Source organism: Colossoma macropomum, unplaced genomic scaffold (assembly GCF_904425465.1).
Source record: "Colossoma macropomum unplaced genomic scaffold, Colossoma_macropomum, whole genome shotgun sequence".
Classification (NCBI taxonomy): domain Eukaryota; kingdom Metazoa; phylum Chordata; class Actinopteri; order Characiformes; family Serrasalmidae; genus Colossoma; species Colossoma macropomum.
This window is the reverse complement of record NW_023494796.1, coordinates 17,894,659-17,920,835: the sequence shown is the minus strand read 5'-3', so window position 1 is coordinate 17,920,835 and position 26,177 is coordinate 17,894,659. Positions and strand designations below refer to the sequence as shown.

The following is a 26,177-nucleotide window of genomic DNA, read 5'->3' as shown; positions in this document are numbered from 1 at the left end:
AGGCTGTTTAAAAGTCCTTTCCCCCCTCAGTCAGTTTACGGAAAGCAGTGACTAATGGCTGAAGCCGGTGGGCTGTGTTATCAGTAGTGCCAGTCGGACAGTCGCACTTCATCCACTTCCTTCTTCTTCCAAGGGGGACTGACTGATAGGTAGGCTTGCGTTCATAAACATTCACCAGATTTCTTTAACATTATATTGATTACTAATGTATACAGTTTATAACTGCATATCGCTCTTTATTACCTCGTAATTCAGCTGTACGTCAATGCTGCTGTCGTTGTGAATGAATTTTGCTTGTATACTGTCACGTCGTTCCTTTTCTAGCCAGCTCACCGCACTGCTAACGTTAGTTAGCTCACTCACTCCATAGGAATAACGTTGGGAAGCTTCAGCGATGACACTGTAGCTGAACAGCTGAAGTCGTATTCATTTTTAATGAGGAACAGCCATTTATAACTACGCTCAGTGTTGCTAACCGTGATATTTTTATACAGGGTTATGCATCACACGTATTTGTTTTGAGTGTCATTGTTTAAAACTCAGATTTAAGTTAACTTAACAAGCTAGCTGACTTAGCAGCGGCGCTCTAGCTAACCTTAGCAGGCCTCAGTAAAATGGTAACAGGTAACTTAATAGCGGTCGCTTTTAATATTTTGGAGTTATTCTGTTATGCGTCATTTGGAAGTCACCAAAAAGAAGTACAGCCAGCCAACTGTCAATACATGAAGAGAACGTGTGTTGAAGGTTAACTGACTTACCATTTAGCTTGTCCGCTAACTTAACGCCGTTTACTAAGCGCAGCGACGCTAGCTAAGCTAAGCTAGTTCACCTCAGGCTTTGTACACGTAGGCGAAACCCACATAGTAGTGATTGTGCAGCGTTTTGACACCGCTTGTTGTGTTCATTACGAGGTAAGATAGGATTTTAGTTGCATTAGCTAGCTGGCAGTCTGGCATGCTTGTCATTGCGTTGGTAGCGAAGTTTTTAAAATAACTTTTCTCGTTAGCTAGCCTAGCTAACTTAAGCGGTTGACATTACCGTCACTAGCCAAGGCAGCTAACTTAACGGAACGAGGCTGACGTGGGTTTCTTTTTCGCCAGCTTGTCTTAATTTTCCCGTTCCGCCTTAAATTGTGCAGCAGTCACGTTCTGGCGCCCCAGAATGTAGTTTATTTAAGGTGGAACGAGAAAATTGGAAGAAGAAGCTGACTTCAGCTTCGCGCTAACGGAAACCCACGAGCAGGGTATCGGTCATATTCAGTAAGCGTGGATTGCTCTGTTCAGTCAGAATTAGGATAATCTCTACACTTGTATTCATTTCTGACCTAGACGTGTGTTTTCGCTTATACAGCTTTCTTGTGTGTTTGCCAGGCCCCTGTCAGACACTGTGAAGCCTCGGGCTGTCGTGATGTCGGAGCCCAAGGCGCCCACTCCGACACCGGGGGACACGTACAAAGGCTGGCTCTTCAAGTGGACGAACTACATCAAAGGATACCAAAGACGATGGTTCGTCTTGAGCAACGGTTTACTGTCTTACTACAGGTCAGTTTCATTCATTCCTTAAGGCGCAATTCGCTGTATGACCTTTCAATATCATATAAGTGTCCCCCTGCCTTCTAGGGGTGGGCAATATGATGATGTTTTATCATTATCGTGATACGTAATGCGACAATATGCTTTTCTGAGCCTATCGTGGATATAGTCGGTACTTAAAGATCACTGACTAACTACATTTTTATTACAAAGTGAGCATAATTAGGCCTATTTAATTGGATTTAGTGCAGTGCAGTTTATGAAACACTAAATTAAAATCATTGCAGTTTTAAATGTATTATGAGATACAGTCTTTTTGTATGTGACACTGCAGCTTGTATTTTGTTTGTTCCAACTTGCTAAATCTCAGAAAACACAAAATATTGTGATGAGTATTGTAAAAAAATTTGATATAATAATTTTCGTGATATAATGATTGTGGTATAATAATTTTTATCATATTGCCTGTCCCTACTGCCTTCATCAGAGTGATCTTTACACCAAAACATAGTGCCGCTTTATGGCCGTATGAGATTTTTGAATGGTAAATGATGGCAGTTATATGTCATTTTTGCTGATAATTGAGATCTTGAGATATATAATGGATATTTGCATATGGATGCTAAAAAAAGTATAACAGACTGTTAACTTGTAGCCATATGTGAGCTCTTGGAAGTAAATCAACTATGGGTATTGTCCATATTGCTAAAACGGGTTAAGAAATGTCAGTGATTGTAACGCGGAAACAAAACAAATCCTGATAGGAATGTCAGATTTAGTGTGTTTACTGCCCGACATGTCTCCTTTCTCCTGATTTGTTTCATCACAGCATAATTGAGCAAGACACATCAGCAATGTGTGATAAGCTGGACATAGTCAGGAGTTTTAGGGCTCTGCACAGTTGATGTCTGTTGCCAGATAGGTGAGAATGCAATCAATTTGCTCCTTGGTTTGAGAAACATGTGTTTCTGCTTGTTGGGTGTGGAGGGTAAGCCCTTTCGTGCTGTGTCTTGACAGCCTCTTGTTGACATTGGTGTTTGTCAGTGAAAAGATATGTAAGATGATGCCAGTTTGCTTAATGAACACTGAGCCACAGGCTGCTCTAATGGAGATGTCCCATTTGCCTTGTCTGCCTCTGTCAATTATTAACGTTGTGGGTGTGAGTGGTTGTTTGCGTGTGAGAACATTGTTTGCTTAAGATCAAGGTGATAAGATGTCTTTTTTATCTATGCATCAACATTTGATCATACTAGGTACATTGGTTTAGTTTTTTTCCTAAGGAATATTTTAATTTTAAGTTCATGCTGCTTTAAGGACTGTTCCAGTGTTTATCAGCATAATCTCTATCTGGTATTTTCAGTACACTTATTATGGATAATAATTTCATCGTGTTTTGCTGTGATTTGAAGCTCATTTCTAGTAGAATTCAGCTGCAGCCCATTGACTTCTATTGTGAAGGGTCCATATCATGGAAGTGTTTGAAGTAGTATGTCAACATTGTTAAAGTTTCAAACTGTTGCATTTTCTCCCTCTAGCCCGTATAGTACACAAGCATAAAGAATAGACCATTTCACTGGTTTTGTGATGTTTAGCAGATTTACATATGCTCACTCAGTCATGCTGAAGTTATAAGGAGTGTCTCTTGCCAGACTGCTTTGTAATTCAAGCACAGTACAGTGTAGTCAATCAAACAGAATGAAGCTCATTTGCTTGTCAGTCTTAAAAACAGCCTGTTTTATTCTAAGGGATAAAGAGAGGATGGAAAATGAATTCTGACTGTTTTGGTACATGAAATCACAGAAACATTATTAGTGGACTTCTGGGTGCCTGAGATCATAGTAACCAATAGTATTATACAGAGGTGGCAGATAGAGATGAAGTAAAATAGCACTGGAGTATTCTTTTAACAGGGCTGGTTGAACATCTGTGTTCAAATTTTACAAAACATTGCAGCTTGGCGAGTGATTGTAAATGAAAGATGGTATGTATGATTTTTATTGTCGTAACACTATTCATACCTGTCTTTTCCTTCTTGTAGAACGTACTCAGATACTTTTTTCTTAGAACAGCTTAGACAAATAGATGTCACTGTCATTTGTAAAGCATGTGACGGGTATTTGCCGTAGCTTCAGTTGTTACCAACGCATCCGAAAGGGTTTGTTTTGTGCTGTTTAACCCTATGTGGCATTGTTTCGTTGTCAAGATATAGAGATGAATTCCTTAAGACAGTCACATGATCCAAAACCACACATGGCAACACCGTAGTGTGTGTTTTTGGGTCATGTGACTGTCTTAAAGGGTTCATCTCTGTACAGAAGGATCATAGTGGCCACTTAAGCCTTCATTTCAACACTCGTCTCTGATCCTGTGAGTCAGCGCTGTGCGCTAATTCAACCACTCAGCTTTGCTTTTTCAACGCTCAGCATTGTGCTGTGATGTTGTCAGAGAGAGCGAGAGGAAGCGAAATGGTCTGACCTCCTCCTTGGCTGTCTAAGATTGTGGTCAGTTGTTGTCACTGGGTCTGATCAAATTATGCGCTTTCAGAACAGCTTTGTTATTGTTCATTATTGTTTATAAATTCAGAGCATGTTTAAGGATGAAGCAGGATGTCATTGTATTTGTATGAGCTCCACACTGTAGTTAGGTGTGCTAAGCAAACAAAACGTTTGGTACTGCAGAAAGTGTGTTGCTGGACACTTTCTGTTGACCTAATCGCTGTAATAGAAGTGGAATTGGTCATGTAACATTGGTGACCTAGAGGGGAAAGCTTTTTGATTTATTTACTTGGTTTCCAGTGATCTCCTCTGGTAATTTGCTTAATAACTGGATTTAGATTTGTGTTTCAGTCTGTCTTTATCCTTGAAATGCTGGCAGATAAACAATACAATTAGATTAGCCTTGATAATGGTCCTCATGCCTTGTGGCGTCTGGATGTTTCTGTTCTAGACTCTTTAGGCTGAGTTTAGAGGCCAGTTCTTGAAAAGAGAAGCAGGAGATTTTTACATTTAGAGGGGAATTCCAGTTTTGGTCAGAACTTCTGCGTAATTGTCAAGTTATGACCAAAGCAATTTAGAGGGGTTTGATGTGAAATGCTCCATTCTACAGAATCAGAGTTAGAATTGCACACAATGGGTAGTGATGAGAATCAGACACCTCAAGTGTTTAATGCCTCTAAAACCTACCTCACAGGAATATATGACGTGAAATAGTTACAGATATGTTGCCTGATGCTTGACACATTGTTTTTGAGGTGTTGGCCTAAAAAAAATCCATGCACAGTGAAGAAGTACATGCAGGACATTGGAAGGCAAAATAGTATACAAAGGTGATGTTTTTTTTCCTTTAAAATAAGTCATATTTTACTATTATAAACAAAATAAAAACTTGTGTGGGTGTAGATGTGTAGTTTTTTTGGATAGTAAATAATATGAAAATATATATGTTTTTAGTACACACATCAAAACTCCTAGTTTCAGTCAACACCACTGTAAAGAAATCTGAGTCTGTAAGTCTCTCTACAGTGAACCATTTCACATCAAACTTTGTTTACATCTCAATGATTGAATTTGACACAGAAATAAACCCTTTTAATTTCAGTTAAAGCAGAATTATTTAACAACTTTATCTCAAAACAACAACTTCAGAATCGTTTTGTTGGTACACTGATTTATAATAGAGAGAATGGTCTCTGTCATTGCCACTCTGTGCTTGGAATGCCTGCTGTAGCACTATGTAACTTTGGAGGAGCGGGCCCGAGGCCTCCTGAAGCACTGCATAATGCTTTACAGCACCTTGTCACTCACCAACAACTGAGTCCTTAGATAGCTACAAGCTTGATATTCCCATTATGGGCATCGTGACAGAGGCTGCGAAGAGACCAAAGAAGACATGGTCAGAGGAAGCAAGGAAGGGAAAAAGAGAGAGTGAACAAGCAAGGGAATACACGAGTAAATCTTGGACTGGCTTTTACTCATAGATTAGAGATAAAAGATAAAAGTATAAAAAGACAATGAAAATCCGTGTAAATCCCTGCCAGCGTTATTTATGAAAGATTGTACTGTAGGCTGTTATGTTATCAGTGTCATTTCTGTCTCACAAGGCTTTGTAGTTTTTCCAGATGCCAAAAGTTATCTTAACCTCGATCCCGTTTCAGGCTGTCATGCAAAGAAATAAATTAATCTCACGCCAAAATGTTTGGTCAGTCTTTGTCAATCTCATGCCAAATAAGTCTTTAAAGTTTGCAACCTCCTTCAAAAATCCTGTAATATTACTCTTTCTCGCAAGTCGACATGTTTCTTTCTCCTCTGATGTTGTCTTTGCCTTTGAGCTAAATCCCGGCTCTCCTTCGTGTGCACCTGGGTCACGCAGGAATATGGACACTAGATTCCTTTCACAATTTCGGTTCTTCTTGCATACAAACGACCAGAATCGCGAGTGTAATCTGTGGCATCCATATGCCTGCGTGACGCATGTGCAAGCGAGGAGGTCAACAAACGCACGTGCCCAGCTTTGTATTTACGACAGTGATGTATAATTGAAATACACTCCACATCTGTAGGGGGACCTCATGCAAAAAATCCCAGTTCTCCCATAATACCGCTTTAATGGTCCACACAGGATCAGTTAAATCCTTAAATGAGCATTTATCACTATAAATAGGTCTAATGTCACCTGTCAGCGAATATATTACTTATCCCCAGTTGACTTTTGTGACCGATTCTTAAAAGTATGTTTTTATTACAAACACCCTGAGGGCTTAGACCAAACAGGAAGGAGTAGTGCCAGGGTATCGAGCTGTTTAAACATAAGCAGAACACCTCATCTATCAGATGTCCCAACCCTTTCCTTAGCCTTGTGAGCCAATGCTACTCAATATTGAAGGAGCCCATCCCATGGGGAAAAAAAAACTGGATTTTCCTTGCTTTTTTGGAATGACGGATGTATTGTGTAAACATTATTAGTCAAAACATACCATTTACTTTTCAGGCCATACAGTCCATGTATGTCAAAACAGCTGCAAAAACACACCCCTTTGCATTGTTTGTTTGGTGGCATCACAGAAACTGACACATTTTACATATATCCCCATATTCAGCCTACTGCAGTTTAGGCCTGCCTGTTGACATTGAAGGTATAAGGAGTGTTTCAGCCTGGACTGCTTTTTGAATGAGGTACAATACAGAGCAGCCAGTCATCATGTATACTTTACTTTGGTTTGTTTTTGGTGTAGAAGCTTACACAATTGTTATAAGTGAAATTTAGAGGGAAAAAATTATAATATACTTATTCATCGTTTAGACTGCCAGTTAATCACTGATACGTTAAAGTGTAATCTAATCAATGATATTTTCAAATAGGTTATTAAAGGTTCTACATTTGACATTTTAAACATCAATATACCAGCAAACAACTATTTTTTATATAACGATAAAAGTGGAATAATGGCATCCTGTGCAGAGAATGAAGTCACACTGCCTCTGTGTTTGTTGTAATCAGAGTTTCTCTGGTCTCATGTCCATGTTAGTCCCACTCTGTGAAAACGTTGGCACTGCACTGCATATGCAAGATAGCAGAGTGCAATAGGAAACATTTAGGTGAAAACGACCTTCCGAATATTCCTGGAAGTTGACAAGGCTGAAGTTGGTTTCCTATTCGCATTTTCCCGTTCCACCTTAAATGTTGCAAATGTTCCACTCGGGCACCTCAGATGCAGAATGGAACTAGTGCATGGAAGCTGGTAAAAATAAAGCATGAAAAAGGATAAGGAGGTTGTTCTGTTTCTGCTTGACAGACGGGCAACATTAACTTATTTTTGCTGATTCACAGAACCAGCAGGTCAGTATTGATTTAATCTGTTTGCTAATGTTTGTGATAGCAACTTCGTATTTTATAGCCACGAAGAAAAAGTTCATGACAGCTCCTACCTAGCGAAATTTGATGATCTGAAATGTGACCTCTTTCTTCACTCTCAGGACGCAGGCAGAGATGGGCCACACGTGTCGGGGCACAATAAACCTGGCAACGGCCAACATCGCTGTGGAGGACTCGTGCAACTTTGTCATCTCCAATGGCGGTGCCCAGACATACCACCTGAAGGCCAGCTCAGAGGTGGAGCGCCAGCGCTGGATCACGGCTCTGGAACTAGCCAAGGCAAAGGCTGTGCGCATGCAGGCTGAATCAGGTCAGTCACAGAACTAGGAGACTGCGCTCTGACTGATGCCTGTATGGGGGTTGGAAAAAAAAAAAAAACTAGAAGAAAGTTCTCAAGTTGATTGAGAATGGCGAGAAATTTAGGGAAGTATTGGACAGGAAATTATACTCACAATCAGAGATTTGTAGCCGTTTCTGTTTACACATTTGCGTTTGATAGCTGTAGATTAGAAGATTCAAGATACCTTATTGCTACACTGCAGTATTGAATGTATTGATAAAATTCAGTGTCAGTGCATGAAGCATGGCTTGTTTTGGTTAGACTTTTGTTCTGGAGGGAACCTTAAGCGGTGTTATAAATGTTAACTGAACACAGACCTCATTTCTAGAATGGAAACTTGGTATTCATGTAGTTTCTTACATTTTACTAGGTCTTCTCTCAGAGCTCAGCCAATGAATTTGACGTTCCTTCAGTGTCGTACAAAATTATGTATGAGATCTGCCCTGGACCTGTCATAAACATGTGGCTTTGATTTCCTGTCTCATATTTCTGATCATTTTGCCTATGCATTTTCTTAGAAAGGAAATTCGAGAATAGGAACTGTTAGTAAACTAACTCTCACTTCTTTATTTATTGTCTGTCACACCGTCTCCCTTGCTCTCTCTTTCTCGCTGCCTTGTCTGTACAGATGATTCTGGGGACGAGTGCTCCACCTCCCCACCCTCGGGGGGACAGGGCATAGGGGCACGAAACTCGGAGGTACAGTCCACTCTCCGCACCCTGGGCAGCAAGGTGGAGGACTTGAGCACCTGCAACGACCTCATCGCTAAACATGGTTCAGCACTTCAGAGGTCAGTCAGGATTTCCTCATTGCATCTGTTTACCTCAGCCTCTCAAAAGTCTGATTAAGTCGTTGGATATAGTGAAACTGAGCCATAATTGTCTGTGTTGAAGTGAGTTGAAAGCCCATTTATGTCTGTGGTTTCTTTCAGGTCCTTGTCTGAGCTGGAGGGCGTTAAGCTGGGCGGGGACACGAGCGATAAGATTCGTCAGGTTACAGAAAGAGCCACGCTCTTCCGCATCACCTCCAATGCCATGATCAATGTAAGACACCTATAACAGTGATCTCAGCCTTTCTTTATTACACTCCTACAATAACTTTGACAGGGTTTTTACTGAGGCTATGTGTTGCTTGGACGATTGCTTGTTTACTTAAATGAAAAAATAATCAATTAAAATTGACCTCAGTGAATCAGCAGAGATTAGTTGGCACCTGATGACGATAATGCATTTTATGAATTTTAAACACAGCTGTGAAACTGTGAAAGGCCATGCATAGGTTGCTGTTGTTAAATTAAAATCATTTTATTATTCTTATATTAATATTTATTATTGTCAAAATTCTTGTTATTAGTAGGACTACGACTATTTTTACCATAGTAGAAAAATATGGAAAAGACAATGCAGCTACTTAATCATCACTAATTAACATTATAAAATTAACGTTATATGAAGTAAACTACTTTTTACTTTTTCATTGTCTGTCCCACCATCTCCTTCGCTTTCTCTCTGCCTTGTTTATACAGATGATTCTGGAGAATTAATCTGAACTTTGAATATAACAAATAGTTCACGTTACACATGAGGTTTAAAAATTCCAGCATTATTTCTTCTGTTCTGCAATGGTCTTTCAAAACAGACACCTTATCTTCTAAATCATGTTTACAAAAGACAAAAGGGAAAGAGCACAGCAACATATCTTGCTCTAAAATGCTTTTACGCATTGTGTGATCATATTACATGCCTCAGTTCTGAAGCTCAACACAACAAAACAGCACAGAGCATGTGCATAAGGCCAGCGCTTTCAGAAAGTTTTTACAAAAAGCTGTGTTACCTGTTTTAAAACAGCGACCTAAAACATTGTTTTGTGTGGATGAGGCTAAAAATGTGGAGGAAAAAATACATTTTTCAAACCATGGTAATGAAATAACATTTGCTGATCTCATTCCCTCAGCGAGTGACTATGATTCTGACTACAATTTGACCAAGGGTTTAGTATCATCTTCATTTTACACAGTTTACAAGAGTGATGTTAAGTGATGTTAAAGTGAAATGTAGCCATAGACTTGACTTGTTGGGTCATCCACGACCCTGTACTGTGGTGTCCACTCTCTGTATTTTTCTTCTTACAAACAAGTGATGTGAGTGAGAAGCACAAACCTCATTGAGCCGACTGATAACAGGTTTTGGTTACACCTATTTTTTTTTTTGTTATCTGTTATAGATTAAGTTGTTGCTGATCTGATGCTACCTTCACTTGCTTTTACCCACAGTTAGCTGCATTACTTTTCCAGTGACTCATTCTTGGGATGTTTCTCTCCTGTGTTTAGGCCTGCCGGGACTTCCTGGCCTTGGCACAGGCTCACAGCAAGCGCTGGCAGAAGGCTTTACAGGCCGAGAGAGAGCAAAGGGTTCGTTTGGAGGAGACACTGGAGCAGCTAGCCAAGCAGCACAACCACCTAGAGAGAGCTTTCAGAGGAGCCACTGTACTGCCTGCATCCCAGAGCAACCCCACTGCAGACAGCAAAGGTGGGACAATCACTTAAGCACAAGCACTGGTTGAGCTGATACTTCCTAGTACTTTATTGATTATTGCAAAGAACAAAGTCAGTCAGTAATAGAAGACGTGACTGAGAGATACACTTTCTCTCTTTGCTCAGGGGCCCAGCCAAAAAGTGAAGAATGAGACATGAAATCAGTACTTAACTATTCTCCCTCTTATGTGTTGCATATTGTTTATATTTTATGTAAGCAAATGTAAGTTTATGCAGTTCATGGTCCCTAGCCAGTTTACATATTTAAATATGATATGTCAAATATTTATATGCAATTGAAATTGAAATTTGGGATAAACATTAGTTTGTGTGTTCCATTTGCGAAAGCTTTAAATATAGTTGCAAACAATTTATAAATAAAATATTCTGTAAATACAGTGGTTTGCTTTTAATTATTGAACAATATATGCACTGTACACTTTGTCACTCGTTATCTACACGTGTTCCATTTTATCAGATCCACTTACCATACACAGCTGTATGCAAAAGCTTGGGTACCCCTGGTTAAACTACACATTTTATTGATTTTAGTAAAAAAACGTAACACCATCTCTGCTTGGAACAAATGTAAATATGGCACATTGTTGCAAATTTTAATGCTTAATTCAATACTTATTTATTTGCTGAGTTCAGCATATTGGAAGGGAAAAAAAACTTTAGACACCCTTTTAGTCAGTAATTAGTAAGAACCCCTTCGGCTGAAACCACAGCCTACAAATGTTTCTTTCTATTCTTAGCTTTGGGGAATTTATATTTTCCATTAAGATGGACTAACTTTTTCCTTGCAGAACATTTCTAGTTCAGAAATATTTGTAGGTTGTCTTACATGCACATTATGAAATCTTTCGTAGTAGTTGAAGTAGTTCAAGGTTGATTTAATGGATATTTTGAATTATTGTTTTGAAGTATCTCACTTGTTTTCATCCTCAGTTTCTTCGCTTAATGTGGGACATTAACTTCCAGGATTTGTTGATACTTAACAGAATGCATACTTCCTTCTTTCCCATTTCCTGTTCTACTTGCTATGACAAAACCCCAAAGCATTATAGATCCATCCCCATCTTTAACAGTCGGCAAAGTGTTATTTTATTTAAATGCTGCTCCTTTTTTTTTTTTCCCCTCCAAGCATACTTTTAGGCAATGGAAGCCAAAGAGTTACATTTTTGATCATATCTGAGAACTGGATGTGGGTGTGTGTTTTATTTTTTTTTATTTTTTTTTTTCCTTTCTCTTCTCCTTTCATTTTTTAAAGCAATTAATTTTGTGCCAGTGCTGGTGTTATAATCCCTATTTTGTGGTTGAAGTTGTTAAAAGCTGTAGTGCATCTGTTTCTCTGCATTCGTTAGCCTCAGTAATGGACAGAACCTTCAAAGGACCATCACTGAGCAGGAATTATTTAAGTGGTGGGTCTTGCTCAGCACTGCAGTGACGTGGTACTAGCATGTTATGTGCTGCAGTTGGACTGGAATGATCTTTAGCATGTTTTTGTCTTCCCGTCTGGGCAGAGAAGAGAGTGCTGAGAATGATCCACCACCCAAATAATACCCACTCTCTGGTGGGCCCATGGGGGTCCTGACCCCTGATGATCAGGATAAAGGAGGAGCTAACAAGCTATACAGAGAAATAGATTGACTGCAATCTGTTATTGTAGAGCTACAAAATGATCAAATGTACAGTGGGTAGATATAACTAATAAAGTGCCCAGTGAGTGTGTATAAATGTAATAATTAAATTTCTGTTATTCAGGTTCAGGTCCTGGAAAAGGTGACGCCAGCGATGATGACGAGAATGAGTTTTTCGACGCGTGCGAAGATGTGCAAGAGTTTATCACCATTCCGGCTGACCCCAAATACCACAGGTCTTTAACTTCTCCTTTCTTCCTGCTGTGTGATTCTGTCCCACTTTCATTCCTGTCTTCCCTCTGTTCACTGTTTGTCTCATATCAGTGTGCACTGGACCTAAGTGTGTGGCCTCTGCTCCCCTCTTCCTTTCTTTTTCCTCCCTTTCACTCTCTCGCTCTCTCATTCTTTCTCTCTTTTTCTTTCTTTCTCTCTCTGCATTACTCTCAGGAGGTCAGGCAGCAACGTCAGTGGAATCAGCAGCGAGATAGGAATGGACGATGGGACGACATCGGTAAGACGTCATACATGTGTGTCCTCACAATGTGTTTTGTTTACTGTTGAAGATCAGTGTTATTCTATGCCCCAAGATAAATCTATTAACTGTTTTTTCACCTTTTATACACGTTCATTTACTTGTGGCATGTTTCTAAAAATTGCCGTAATATAAAGCACTATAAATTATAGGCTGGGTATTAGTCCATAGCTCTGTTGTAATATAAAGTTGTTGGACTTTGGTTAATAACTAGTGTAAGGTGTGTTTTTTTTTTTTGGCTTGTGAGGCTGTGAATGTAGCACTCTGACATTTAGCAAGGTTTGTACAGTCCTCCTTGTGAAACATAACGTTTAAATCTCAAATCTTCACCCACATGACTCTATATTCAAGTGTTTTGTACTCTGCACTTGACTTAATGCGGGTTGTTTTTGCGTAATGAGTTTCTTCTTTCTCTTCTCTCAGCTGGTCATTGTTTGACGTAAAGGCCTGAGGCCTGCAATTTTTTTCAGGCTTGTCAGCAAATGCATGTCAGACTCTCTGACGCCAGTCTCCGTATGACTTTAGAGCAGCAATGGGCAGATTTGTTTCTTAAATATGATTTTTAAACTGAGTTCAGTTTTCATATTACAAGTGACCAGATTTGTGTAGCTATAGTGTGTTTGCTTTTGCTTGCATATTCATATTGGTTGTCACAGTAACGATACTAGGCTGATCAGTAAGAGGCAGGCAAAACTTAACTAATCAGACATACTTAAGAGCTTGTATGTCAAAGTGAACCATTACCTGATGACTATAGTAATCTAGCCAAATTATCATGCTGTGTTTCACAGTAGTTTTTTTCCTCTAGAATATGAATATCTGTGTGCTAACAGGTTCATAATAGGCTCTTCCAGTAATATTTAGAGACTGGTTTTAATTTCAACTCTTAAAACTGTCTGTAAAAATACAACATAAAAATATGTTACCTGTCTGTTAAAAGCTTCAGCTTTCCATGGTTAAGATCAAATATGATTGAAATATGAAATGATTGCCAACTTTCTTGTCACTTATTCTGAGGTTAAGAACTTCCGCTCATAAAGCGATGATGAAAAGCCACGTGAAATGCAGTTTGACTGGTCGAACTGAGATGTCCAGAAATCTAATTTGACATTTGAATCAGATTTGAAAGCGCATATAAATGTGCATTTCAGCTGTATGTCTGAACAAAACCAAAGAGTGAATTATTATCAGTGTATTGTGGTCTGCAATTGTGTTGCATTTCATATTTTCCTGAAAGAAATTCTAAATCTATTGCTTCCTCATTGGTTGCTCCCAGCTGGACGAGCAGTCTTTGGCATCCAATCCGGAGTCTCCTCAATCACAGGAGGTGGAGCCTGTGAGGAAGAGACGAGCTAGAATCCCAGACAAACCCAACTACTCGCTCAATCTCTGGAGCATCATGAAGAACTGTATTGGGAAAGAGCTCTCCAAAATCCCAATGCCTGTAAGTGTGTGGCTCTATATTAAAATATTAGTCACTGTAAACTTTTTGTGTTTTTTTTTTTTTAATTATTCACTCTAAACTGCAGGCTTATTAGTCAATTAATAATCTTAGGTCCCACTCCTGCAAGGTTTCATCCCACTCCCACAGAAAATTCTGTCCATTTGTCCTGTTCCTGCCACAGCCTAAATGTTTTGTCCCACCCCTGCCTGCCAGTCCTGTAAATAGCTGTTTTCCATCTGCATTAGTCAGGACTGAAGACGACTGCCACATGTCGAAGTTGCCTTTAGTCGTCTTTATTGTTGTGTATTTGCCTTTTATTAAGAGCACTTTCCAGTCTGTCAGCACCATCTCTAACTGTCAAGGATGCAGTTCGAGTGATTGTTTGCTTCACAACTATTTAGAATGAGTTTATTTATGTATGTTAATTATTAAGTGATTGTTAATATTTTATTAAGACTGGTCGTTAATTTGTGGAATTTCCCTACACGTATGTGTTGTCCTACTGCTGCCCACTCCAGCACAACATACTAAAAATTAGCCCCACGCCACAAAATACTGTGATGGGTCTCGCGGAGACCTCCATTCAGAACGGGTTACTAATCGTTTGTTTTACCTCTTTTTAATGTATTTCCTGCTCTTTCTTTCTCCCTCCATCTTTCCCTACTGCAGGTGAACTTCAACGAGCCCATTTCTATGCTGCAGCGTCTGTCGGAAGACCTGGAATACTCAGAGCTACTCGATCGTGCCGCTAAGTGCCAGAGCTCCTTGGAGCAGATGTGCTACGTGGCCGCATTCACTGTCTCCTCCTACTCTACCACGGTGCACCGCACAGGCAAGCCCTTCAACCCGCTGCTGGGAGAGACCTTTGAGCTGGACCGCCTACAGGAGAGCGGCTACAGGTCTCTCTGTGAACAGGTGAGGAGGCAGCGGTGGAGAAGGGCAGAGCATTACAGGCAAATTCCACCGATTATCCAGAATGATCACTGAACTTGCACATGTTTTTATGTGTAATGTTGATAATGGTTAAATAGTGGTAAATCTGAAAACGTTTTCTTTGGGTACTATTCTTCCTCACAATACCCTGTTTGTACCTTTGCACCATCAATGCATTTTAGGGCAAAAATTTTATCTTAAAACCATACGTAAAAGAATACTTTGGACATCAGGCAATTTTTCATGACCATTTCAAGTAATAGCTTTATGTGAAGTACTTTAAGAGACCATAAATGCTTAAAGCTTCTAAATCTAAAAACAGCTCATATGTTATCTATAAAAATAGACAAAGTAAACAGCATTATTATGTCAGGTTTGAGGCAAGTGTATGGTTATTTATGCATGTAATTTGCACAGTGCTAATTGGTGGGGCATAACCTGCCATTATTTGTTAGTTACATTAGCCTCATTGCTCCAAGGAAAAACTAAATGAACTTCAGACACTAAATGCCTTGGCTGATCAGCTACATTTAGGTGAAAAGAAAACTGTATAAGGTTTATCATGGATATTATTGGTAATAATTGTAATTATTAGTTTTATTCTAATTATTAGTATACTATGAATGATTTTGAGGCCACACTTGAATGTACAAGTGCTTCCCTTTTCTCTGTGTGTAGGTTAGTCATCATCCTCCAGCAGCAGCACATCATGTCATCTCTGAGCGAGGCTGGACCCTGAGGCAGGAGATCACTGTGGCCAGCAAGTTCAGGGGCAAATACCTCTCCATCATGCCCCTCGGTATGTGTGCATGTGAGAGAGAGAGAGAAATGTGTGATCAACATTTGTTCTCATGCATTAAAACGGTCAAATATTAAATCTGCTTAGTTTGTCTCCAGTTATTAAGAGAGTAATTGCTATGAAAATAATCAATGTACTTCACTTGTCTAGGGACTATTCATTGTATATTTGAGAAGAGTAACAATCACTATACCTGGAAGAAAGTGACCACCACAGTGCATAATATCATCGTAGGCAAGCTGTGGATAGACCAGGTAAGAACAGTATTTTCTCAGTATGTAGGATGCACAGATATGGGAATTATGGGCTGATGCCAGTGCTGACATTTATATTAAAAGTAGTGACTGAGAATCCTCCTTGATTACCATTACAGACATGTAATATTTATTTTTGCTACAAATGCAGTAAAATGTATAAAATGCAGACATTTTAGCACAGCCTAACGTCACTTAAATGTTCTGCTCTTCCAAAATGCAACATGTACATTATCAGAAATTTGCTAAATCTGTTCAATGCAATCTTTAAGCAATTACCTGCCACTACCCTTATAATTCTGACATTGTGCTCATCAAATATGTTGATGCCATGCAGTTTCTTTTGCTTTACACATGAACTGGATTTGAGGTTTTGTTGGTCTTCAAGACTCACTAAATGTATTAGCTTTGATAACAATTTTAACAACCAGCAGATGGCAGTATGAGCAATTATTGGCCTTCATTCTTCAAGTGCATTGATTAGATGCTTTCAGGGAGATCTCTATGCTAAATCTGATAATTCGCCTGTATTGTACGTCTCAATTTTTTGTGATTTCTGTTCTATTTCCTGCACCACAGTGAGTTCCATGGCTTGTAATTATCATTGTTTTAAACATTGCTGTTTAGTGTTCTCTTCTCAGCTGAATGTTTTCCTCCTTTCTTTCAGTCTGGGGAGATAGACGTGATAAACCATAGAACAGGTGATCGCTGCCACCTTAAATTTGCTCCATACAGTTACTTCTCCAGAGATGTGGCCAGAAAGGTGAGGGCACTGCAACCCAACGGTCGTCTGATTACCAAATATGAAATAAACATTTTCTTTATCATCTATTCTTTCTTCTCTTAAACACGTCTGTTCTCTTTCTCTCTTCCTCCATCCCTTCATCCTATTCTGCCTCTGTCTGTCTGACTGTCTGCCTGCCTAATCTCTCTCTCTCTGTCCTTCTAGGTGACTGGAGTGGTGACGGATAAGGATGGGAAGGCTCACTATGTGCTGTCAGGAACATGGGATGAAAAGATGGAGTGTTCGCGTGTGATGCAGAGCAGCAGAGGAGGAGAAAATGGCATGGAGGGACGTCAGAAAACGGTCTACCAGACGCTCAAACCCCGTGAGCTGTGGAGGAAAACACCACTGCCGTAAGAGCTTCTCTTCTGTTTTTATATATATATATATATAACAGTGAAGGTAGTTACTTTGGTAAAGGTAGTTTTATATACTCATGATACGTATTTGATTTAGTCAGAATTCTGTTTGTCAATATGGTTTCACTAGCAAAGGCTTTTACTTTGAGTAATTGCTACTTCAGTACACTAGGTGGCAATGTGCGCCATCTTTTTGCTGGAAGGGTTGGGAGAAGTTCCATGTGCTCATAAAAGCACAAACCAGCAGGAGAGTTAGGAGAGTGAGCTATTTTTAGCTTTTTCCGTAATTTTTTTGTTTTTTGTTTTTTTTGTTGTTTTTTATATAGAGTAAAGCTCTGGAGACTTAAAACACCATGGAAAATAAGTTCAACTTTATTCCCTTTTACCTTTTTATATCTATTTTTGTTGACTGTCAGAACAGTCTTAAAGCAGCTTTGTTTGACCATACAATTTTAAAAAATCTTTTTAATAATAAATCATTTTGTGTATTACACCAGAATAGTTTTTATGTTTCTTTCAGGGCTCAACATATTATTCAGAACTAACACTGAGCAGCAGCAAATGCATATAGAAATTATTACGATTTAAATATGTATTGGGGTATAACTTTTTCACCACATTACCTGGCCTTAGAGTAGAGCATATTAACTATGTTATACCCAGTACAAGTCAGTTAAATGTTAGCATATTAATCTAAAAAAGACTTAAAAATGGGAGAAAAGTCTGATGTTCAATGTTCTGTACTCAAATCATTGTTAATCTCTTGTGTAGACATTTAGCTTGTCCAGATATCAAGAGGAAACTGCCCCAGGCTCCCCAAACTGTTTGAAACCCCCAGATGTATCATTCTTCCTTTTCTATCAGGGAGGGTGCTGAGACCATGTACTACTTCTCATCCCTGGCATTGACCCTGAATGAGTCGGAGGAGGGTGTGGCACCCACAGACAGCCGGCGGCGGCCAGACCAGCGGCTAATGGAGCAGGGAATGTGGGACGAGGCCAATGCTGAGAAGCAGCGACTGGAGGAGAAACAGCGCAGCGTGCGCAGGGAGAGAGAGAGGGAGGCTGCCCGACTGGCCAACACTGCTGAAGAGGGTAAGGAGGCAGAGGCAGGAGTCAGACTTAGACACAGGCAATTTATTCTCCTAAGGAGTTTAGAGTTTTAGATTAGACTATTGTTTTTGGTCTGTTGATTTCTGTTCATTTTCTGTTCAAATTTTTAATTGTCTGTCTGCGTTTGTCTCTCTGTTTGTATTTGTGTTGTTTCCCTGTGGCATCTCTTCTTGTTTGGTGTCTCCCATTCACTCTCCTCTGCCTCTGTTTGTCTGTCTTTCCCAAGCTGTCATTGAGGACACCATAACTGACTCGCCTCTAAAAAGCAAGTACTCTTCTTCCTCTGCTCTTCCTTCTTTTCCCATCTGTCTTTTCCCTCTAAAATTCACACACTGTCTGCTGTAGATGAAGGTATGTGCCCCTGCTCTACAGTGTCTATGGTATGCAGTAGCATCCCCTTCTCCTCCATCCTGACCTGGCATCACCCTAGTCTTTCGTCTTTTTTTGTTTTATTTCGCCTGTTTTTCATTTTCGGGGTCTCTGTCCTCCTCATCAGCTGACGATGTGGAGATAGCCAGTGAGCCTACTGAGACTTACAAAAGCAAGTATCACTTATTTTTCCATTTACATGTCTTTTTTTTGCTGCCTATCTGTTTCTCCTTCACTCTCTCGACTTTCTTTTGTTTGTTCATGATGGTGACTAAGAAATTAGGGCTGCAAATAATTGGCTGATAAAACCATTATGCATTTTGCTCTTTACTCTCTCTTTGCCCGATCACGGTGCCAGAGTAGGGGTCCTACCTGCCTTGCTGGTCCGTCTGGCGTTGTAGATGCATAGATCTCCCACATTGTTACTTGTGTTGTCACAGATTAAATGATTGAAAGGCGTTTTAAGGCATTACTAAGAAGGTGTTTTTGTTTGGCAGTGTTTTGCTAATAATAATAATGTTTGTTGTTGTTGTGATTTATGCTTAATTTGTAGCAGTTTTCATACATATAGTGCCATTCAGAGTTCTTCACAGAGGAAAAAAAACAATTTAAAAATTTTTACAATAATAATAATAGAAAAAAATAAAAAAATAAAAAATGATGGTGATAATCATACTGAAGAGGCTGCTGTCTGCGTGTTTGTTTGCGTGTCTGTAAAAAAAAAAGTTATAATAAGTATGGTCAAAGTAAGATAAACTGTGTTGTGCACTTCTGCACAACCAACTGAAAACTACACAACATATATATTAATGTTATAAATTAAAATAAATTACATCCCAAAAAAAAATAGTTTTGGTTTAAGAGAGGGGCGAAAGCACACCGCTGTAAAGGAAAGGGATGCGCTGGATTTATAGCACAAAACAAAACGAGAGCGTCGAGCAAATCGAATGCGGCACAGTGGCTGTTTTATCTCGATTACCTTGTTTATAAATTAAAATCACGATTGACATCAGATGACATCAGGGCAGAGCAGCTTGGCAGGGAGGACCATCACAGTCACCACACCCCCATCATTTACAGTTCCATCTTTATGAGAAGCAGTTTTTTCTTTCATGGTACAGCAAAACAGTAGAAGCTGTATTGCCCCCAATAACTTTATATAGGGTATTTCAAGAGGTCAGAATGACTCTGTGTATCTCATAAACATTATAAAGCATAATAGAGTGTTTTTCATGTCAACTTTTTTTGTGTAATCATTGTTGATTTAGTCCACAAATCCACAATTACAGATTCATTCTTCCCCATTTTTTTCATTTCTTACAACTGTTATTCCACAGTTTTAAACCTTTTTCCCCTCATTTTGCCCCTTTGTCTCCATTTGTCTTACCACTACCAGCATACACAGATGAGACTGCTTCTGATCTGTCGCTCTCAAGCAAGTAGCCCTCATTTATTTCTGTGGCTCTAGTGTAGAACTGTTTAGTGTTTGCGACCTCTGCTTCTCAAAATAAGCATTTCACTCAAGACTTCTCTTGGCCTCAGCATTTTCCATCACCATGTCTGTTTCCTGTTGTCCTTATGGCCTCTGTCTTTCAACATCATCTTTCACAATCTCTGTTCTTGCACTGTTCTCCTTTTTATCTTTTTTTCTCATTCATTTGATGACCTGTCGCAGCTGAAACTCTGCATGGTTCACACCCACCGTCATATTCAAGCAAGTACTATCTTCAGCATACACACACCATGTATTACTACATATATGAGAACCTGTTACTGGAAACAGTGAAGAAACGCAAACTTAATTTATACACATCTTCCTTACACATGAATCATTTTACACAAATCCCTTGCGTGGGTTTTCTCTATGAGCTTGATTTGACCCAAAACGCAGCATCGTGGTTTGTGTCCGAACCTGACCCAAGGCCAACTAAGTGCTGTCTTAACCTGGCCTGACCCAAACTACTTCATCAGGTGTTGTCTAAAATTGACCTGAGCCCAAAAATTTTCTGTCTAAAAGTGATACAGACCGGCCCCTCATCACTCTAAGTGTGATTAAAAACCTGATAGGATAGTGCCATGAAGCGACAATAATAGCCATCATTTGATCATTAATGAATAAGATAGAAAACAATGTGCAATAAGAAAATAATCAGCTATCCAAAATTAAATTTAAATACTACTTTAACAAATTTATTCATCAAACTGTGCATTCAGACAAATTTTTTAGTATACTGCGCTTTTTTCCCCACACTGTACGGAGACAGTGAGATGTTAGCTTTCAGTGGTTTTATCCTTAAACTCTCTGTACATTGAATATGTTACATTTAGCATGTTCACAGTAAAAATTACTTTTGGCCAAATAATGTTTTTTGGCTGCACTGACTGGAGCAGTTGGGTTGCCGTCAGATTTGGATAGATGTTTTAAGCTCTAAACGCATGTCTTCGTTTTTTTTATTTTTTATTTTACGTACACGTACACATCATGGACACAACATTTACTCGTTTTTCTTACTTTAGTGGAGGGCATGGAACGTCCCTATGGAACTACAGCCAAAAGCAAGTACCGTCCACTCTAGGCTCTAGACCTCAGTCGTCCTCTGCTTTAGAGATTTGTCTTTTGTTTTCTTTATGTATTTATTTTAGTTTTTTCATTTTATTTTAGATATTTATTGATCATGCTTCTTGTAGTATGTGTTATTTCTTTAGTTCTTCATTGTTGAGGCTAGTTAGGAAATAGGTTTTAGTGTTTCAAATGCATTGTTTTGAATTTAAAGGTTCTTAGAGCTAGCAGTCATTCCTAGGCTTGTCTAGCATTAATTGTGACTTTTTATTTATTTATTTATATTTCTGTTTCCCATATGCCTCTCACTCACCCAACTATATTATATAAACAAAGTTCCAAAAAAATACAGAACATGCAATACAATATTTATTTATTTTTTGGAGCTTTGTGTTATAAGATTAAACTCTTCCCGCTTAAACTTAAGACTATGCTGAATGTACAGTGCACTTTTTGCTGATCTTGTGATTTGAAAATTGCACTCTTTCAAATTGCAATTTTGATACAAAAAAATATTAGTTTGATGTGAAATGGTGCATTATGGAAAAACCTGCAGGCTCAGATATTTTTTACAGTAGCAATGATAGGAACCAGGGATTACGATGTCTGCATTGCAAATCTAGCCATTTTTATGGTATTTAAAGCGACCAGTGAACCTACACCTTGTCTTAAGGGTTTTTTTATACAAGTGTGTTAAATCTGAAAGAAGGTTCTTTGGGTACCCATTTTGGATACCGTGTAAAATAGCTATATTTGTGATGTAGACATTGTGACCCCTGGTTCCTGTGTAAAATTAATTTAATACCAAAACTTTATCCCAAAGTTATCCATAAAACATTGTCTCAGGCAGCATATCCATAAATATTTTGTTTAATATCATTCCGTGAGCATTAAACACTTCTGACGTCTGGTTCCTATCACCACCATTGTGAATAATTCGGATTTCTAGAATGGCAGATTGCACATCAAACCACCGTGAATTCCACTTCAACATTGGAGCTCTTGGAGAAGGCCCTCATTCACTCAGTATTAAACTGAATTACTAATGTAATGTATCTTCCTTTTCTAACAGGTGTTCCCCAGGACAACTACAAGGCCTTGTGGTTCGAGCATCGTGAGGACCCAGTGACTGGAGAGCCCACGCACATCTATAAAGGGGGATATTGGGAGACCAAGGAGCAAGGCCACTGGGACATCTGCCCTGACATCTTCTGATCCAAATAATGCACATCTCCAGCTGTGGAGAGGACTACCCAAAAGAAAAAAAAAATGCAGCGAACTGCTCTCCTTTCCCTCATCTGTCTTTGCCAGGGCATACTGGACATCCATGACTCATTTATCCTGTATTCATGTCACTCATAACTTCCATAATCTCTCTTTCTCCCTTAGTCAGCTGGTCAGTTAATCAGTCGATCTTTTTCTCTCTTTAATTCCTTTTCCCTCTGTCAGTAGATAGAATAGTGGTGGGCACCACAACAGGAATTTGAGACCAGAGAGAGGCGTTCAGGACTGGTCGTAGGCCTTCATCCGTTTGTTTGCCTAGCCTAATCCTCTGTTCTCAACATCTGTTCTTGCCTTCCTCCCCTCCTCCTTCTACCATTTTTTCCTCACATAAGGGAAGGGATGCACACATGCTCTCATTCTCTAGTTGGCAGAAAAGCATCAAACCCTTTTACTCTGCAGTCCAGTGAGTGAGTGGTCCTGCTGCGCCTTCACTAAAAAGCCCCTGCACCCCACACGTCTTCCGTAGTGTGGAAAAATGAAGGGGTTGATGAGGTGTGTGGTTTGTTGTGTGCGAGAGAGTGCTAAATATGATGTAGTGTTGATTTGCGATTGCATATGTATGTGAAGAGAGTTGACATTGGCTTGTGACTCTGGTCATTACCCATCTCTCTTGGCACTTAAGGTCGTAGGCACAGAACTGTGTTCATGTCTTAGTTCCTCGCCAATATGGAGACACTGTTCGCCTGGCTCTTTGCCCCGCTTAGGGCTGCACAATATGGACAAAATTCTAGTCTTGCAGTTGCTATACAACTTGCAGTATCTAAAGAACACATGAATACTCTGATTCATCAAAACACCCAGAGACAAAAAGAAAATGTATGATTGGTGAGAAGGCTTATTTGCATATTGCAGCTAGGGATGTGTGCTCAAGTACTCAAGTTAACTGTTCGAGAGGTCAGTATTTGAATACTGAAATCACAATTCGGTATTTATTGGTTTCGTCACGAGAACACGGAGAATATATACAGGCCAACAGCTCTTCTGTTTTATGTCTAAACAGGGCTATAAAATGTTCTGCTCACATTTGTGACTTTGTTTATTATATTACACTTTCCTACTCCTGAAGAACAACTTCCTTAACATGAGCCTGTTGTTAAGGATGAGTTTTATTTCTTCCTTTTTTGCTGCTCCTACATTTCTCCAGATATCTATTCATTAACAGATCAAAATTTGTCTAAATGCACATCCATAACTGCAGCCCTCCGCAATTTCAGTATTGCAAAGGCCAGTATCTGGATAACGATTTCAAAAAATATCATCCAGGCGGTTCCCTGATGATGTTACTGTTGTTGTCCACAGTGAGCTGGTAAAGAATGTTTAAAAAAGCATCTGAAGTAGCCAGAAGAGGATGTGACAAGAAGCCTGTGGGGGGAGGATAGTCTGGAGTTTAAATGTGTGGATGATTTCCGCACTTGCATAATGTAATTGCCAGACATTACTTAGTGCAAAACTAGGGCCTGCATGCATAATAGCACCACAGGAACAAAATACTGTACTGCAGTTATGTAGACATATATTGTAATTTCAAATTTCCTTGCAGTGTATTAAAAAAACACTGCAGATTGGCGTGCATAATGACAGTACTGCAAAATTCTGAGACCACTCTTTGTTTGAACAACCATTAAGTACTAACTATTCCTTTTTTTTCAGCATCACAAGTGTTCACTCTTTGCCTTTATTACAGCTTCTATTCTTTTCAGGAGACTTGCTTTCAATTTTTTTAAAAGAATCTGCAGTAATGTTTTTACACCCCACCAAAGTTCAATCTTAGAAGTTGGTTTAGCATTTTCTGCTTCTCAGAATTGATTTTCCTTTTCTCAGTAAAGGCTTCTTGACAGCTACACATTCTCTCAGACCCGTAGCATTGAGTAGTCTTCTCACAGTGGAAGGATGAGCAGTAACATTTTCTCAAATCTGAACCAATAGTGGAGCTTGATTTCTTATGGAAACTGTGATTGGTCAAGATGCTCACAGCACACAATAAGAACATTTAGAGAGATTGCTTAGAGGCTCATTTGCATAGCGCACTTTTGACATGCCAGCGTTGTAAAGGCCAATATTGCAGTAATGCTTAACTAATTATATATTGTGCAGCCCTAATGTGTACACAGTTACACAAATAATCATGTCTGCAACTATATCGCACTCCCTTCACTTCCCTAAAACACTATTGAACAGCACCTCCTCCAGCTGAACGCTGGCTCATTTCTTGCAGGCCTAGAGATAAAGATTTGGACAACGCCTGCAAATCAAAAGGGTGTTTGAGTGTGTGATTGTAAGAGGCCGTGTAAGGTCAAGAGGAGGCTTTCAATAACAGTTTGTATGGGGTGTGTGTGTGTGTGTGTGTGTGTGTGTGTGGTGTTTGTGTTCACGAGTGACATTTGAGGGGTTTATTGTATATTCTATTTGGGAGGGAAAAAACATTTTATTTTCAAGTGTACTTATGACAGATGAAAAAACATTCAAAACGTAATAAAACCAACACAAAACAAAGCAGAAACACTGCAAATATTTGTGTATATATCAAATAATGAAGGAATATTAGTAATATTAATAACAGCGATCATTCTGGAGAGACTTCCATTAAGCAGCACTCAATAATGATGGTAATTCTGACGTTCTTTTGAGGGGTAGCGTGATTAGTTGTATTTTTGATTTCATGATGTTTAAAGGGGAAACTGTCAATGCGTTTTGTCATTTAGTTGAAGTTGTTTGCTTTCCCCATATCAAAATGAATGGAAAAATATAAGTTGTTTTTTGTCCTAACAAGGACAAGGACATGTATTAATGTTTGTTTGTTTGTTTGTTTTTTGTAATGTATCTTCGGACTTATCCCTTTCCGTTAATTTGTATAGCAGTAAAATGGCATGTAATTTTACTGTTCTGTTTTTAATTTGTGTATAACATCATTCTTTGCTATTTTTTTTTTTGTTTCATTATCTCTCACTTCTAATGTTCTTGTTGATTTTGTTTTTTTTTCCTCCACCTTTTTTTTTCTTTTCTTTTTCTCTCTCTCGGTGTCTATTGGCACAGAACGGACTGAGTGTAGTAACGCTGCAGGATGATGTAATAAAATTGGATTGGAAAAAAAAGAGTATGACTCTTCTGTGATTGGCTGTGTTTTGTTGTTTTGGCATCTGTGTAAATCTATTAGCTCATTTGTGGTGTAATGGGAAGTATTTGGTCATGACGGTTGTGTGAAGCAACTGCTGTCTAAAATTCACTTTTTCTTAAGAGGTTAAGCAGAATGATCGTCATGTTTGTAAAAAATAAATCCCCCTCCCAAAAATAAAGTATTGTTTGCATTTTCTGTCTGATTTTTCAAAAACATTCTGCATAATTTGATGGTTAAGATGTAAACAAAGTCATTCAGAGAGGTTTGATGTGACATTCTAGAGAATTGTGATGGCGACAAGAACCAGACATCTGAAGAATACCTAGAATTCCTCTACAATCTCCCTCATAGAAAGTTGAATATATGTAAAATGTGCTGCCTGACGTTGAAGATACTGTCTTATGATCGAAGAAAGTGTTTTGGCCTGTACATTTTTTTTCAAACATCCATGCGCGTTGAGAGGGCACATGGAGGGGATTGTGAGGCAAAATAGTCCCCAAATGGGACATTTTTTTCACCACTATGTAGCCAGGGTTGGGATAACTACTGACAAATTAGTAGCTACTTTGTAGCTAGCTACAATTTAGCTACTTTTCCAGAAAAGTAGTGGCTACTTTTTAGCTACTTTCAAAGCGTGATTGTGAGAATGTTTGTGAATCTCCACCTGACACACCAAACAAGACCAACTGACAGTGTGAACAAGACACTGCAT

At 39.1% G+C, this 26,177-nt stretch overlaps 1 protein-coding gene across 5 annotated transcripts; it reads left to right on the top strand.

Moving 5' to 3' along the window:
- Positions 1 to 20: 20 nt before the first annotated feature.
- Positions 21 to 25,643, top strand: LOC118816573 (oxysterol binding protein). Of its 5 annotated transcripts, none has more exons than XM_036583017.1 (17): positions 21 to 149; positions 1,371 to 1,541; positions 7,505 to 7,713; positions 8,372 to 8,534; positions 8,676 to 8,787; positions 10,074 to 10,272; positions 12,045 to 12,156; positions 12,371 to 12,431; positions 13,729 to 13,896; positions 14,566 to 14,811; positions 15,508 to 15,628; positions 15,779 to 15,882; positions 16,550 to 16,645; positions 16,832 to 17,019; positions 17,890 to 18,119; positions 18,364 to 18,402; positions 22,139 to 25,643. In XM_036583017.1, exons 2-17 carry the CDS (start codon positions 1,408 to 1,410, stop codon positions 22,279 to 22,281), a joined length of 2,325 nt encoding a protein of 774 aa, XP_036438910.1. In that variant the 5' UTR covers positions 21 to 149; positions 1,371 to 1,407; the 3' UTR covers positions 22,282 to 25,643. The 5 variants fall into 5 exon arrangements, with proteins under 5 accessions (XP_036438910.1, XP_036438908.1, XP_036438914.1 ...); XM_036583015.1 differs by having other exon boundaries at positions 12,368 to 12,431; XM_036583016.1 differs by having other exon boundaries at positions 98 to 149; positions 1,351 to 1,541; positions 12,368 to 12,431.
- Positions 25,644 to 26,177: the final 534 nt, after the last annotated feature.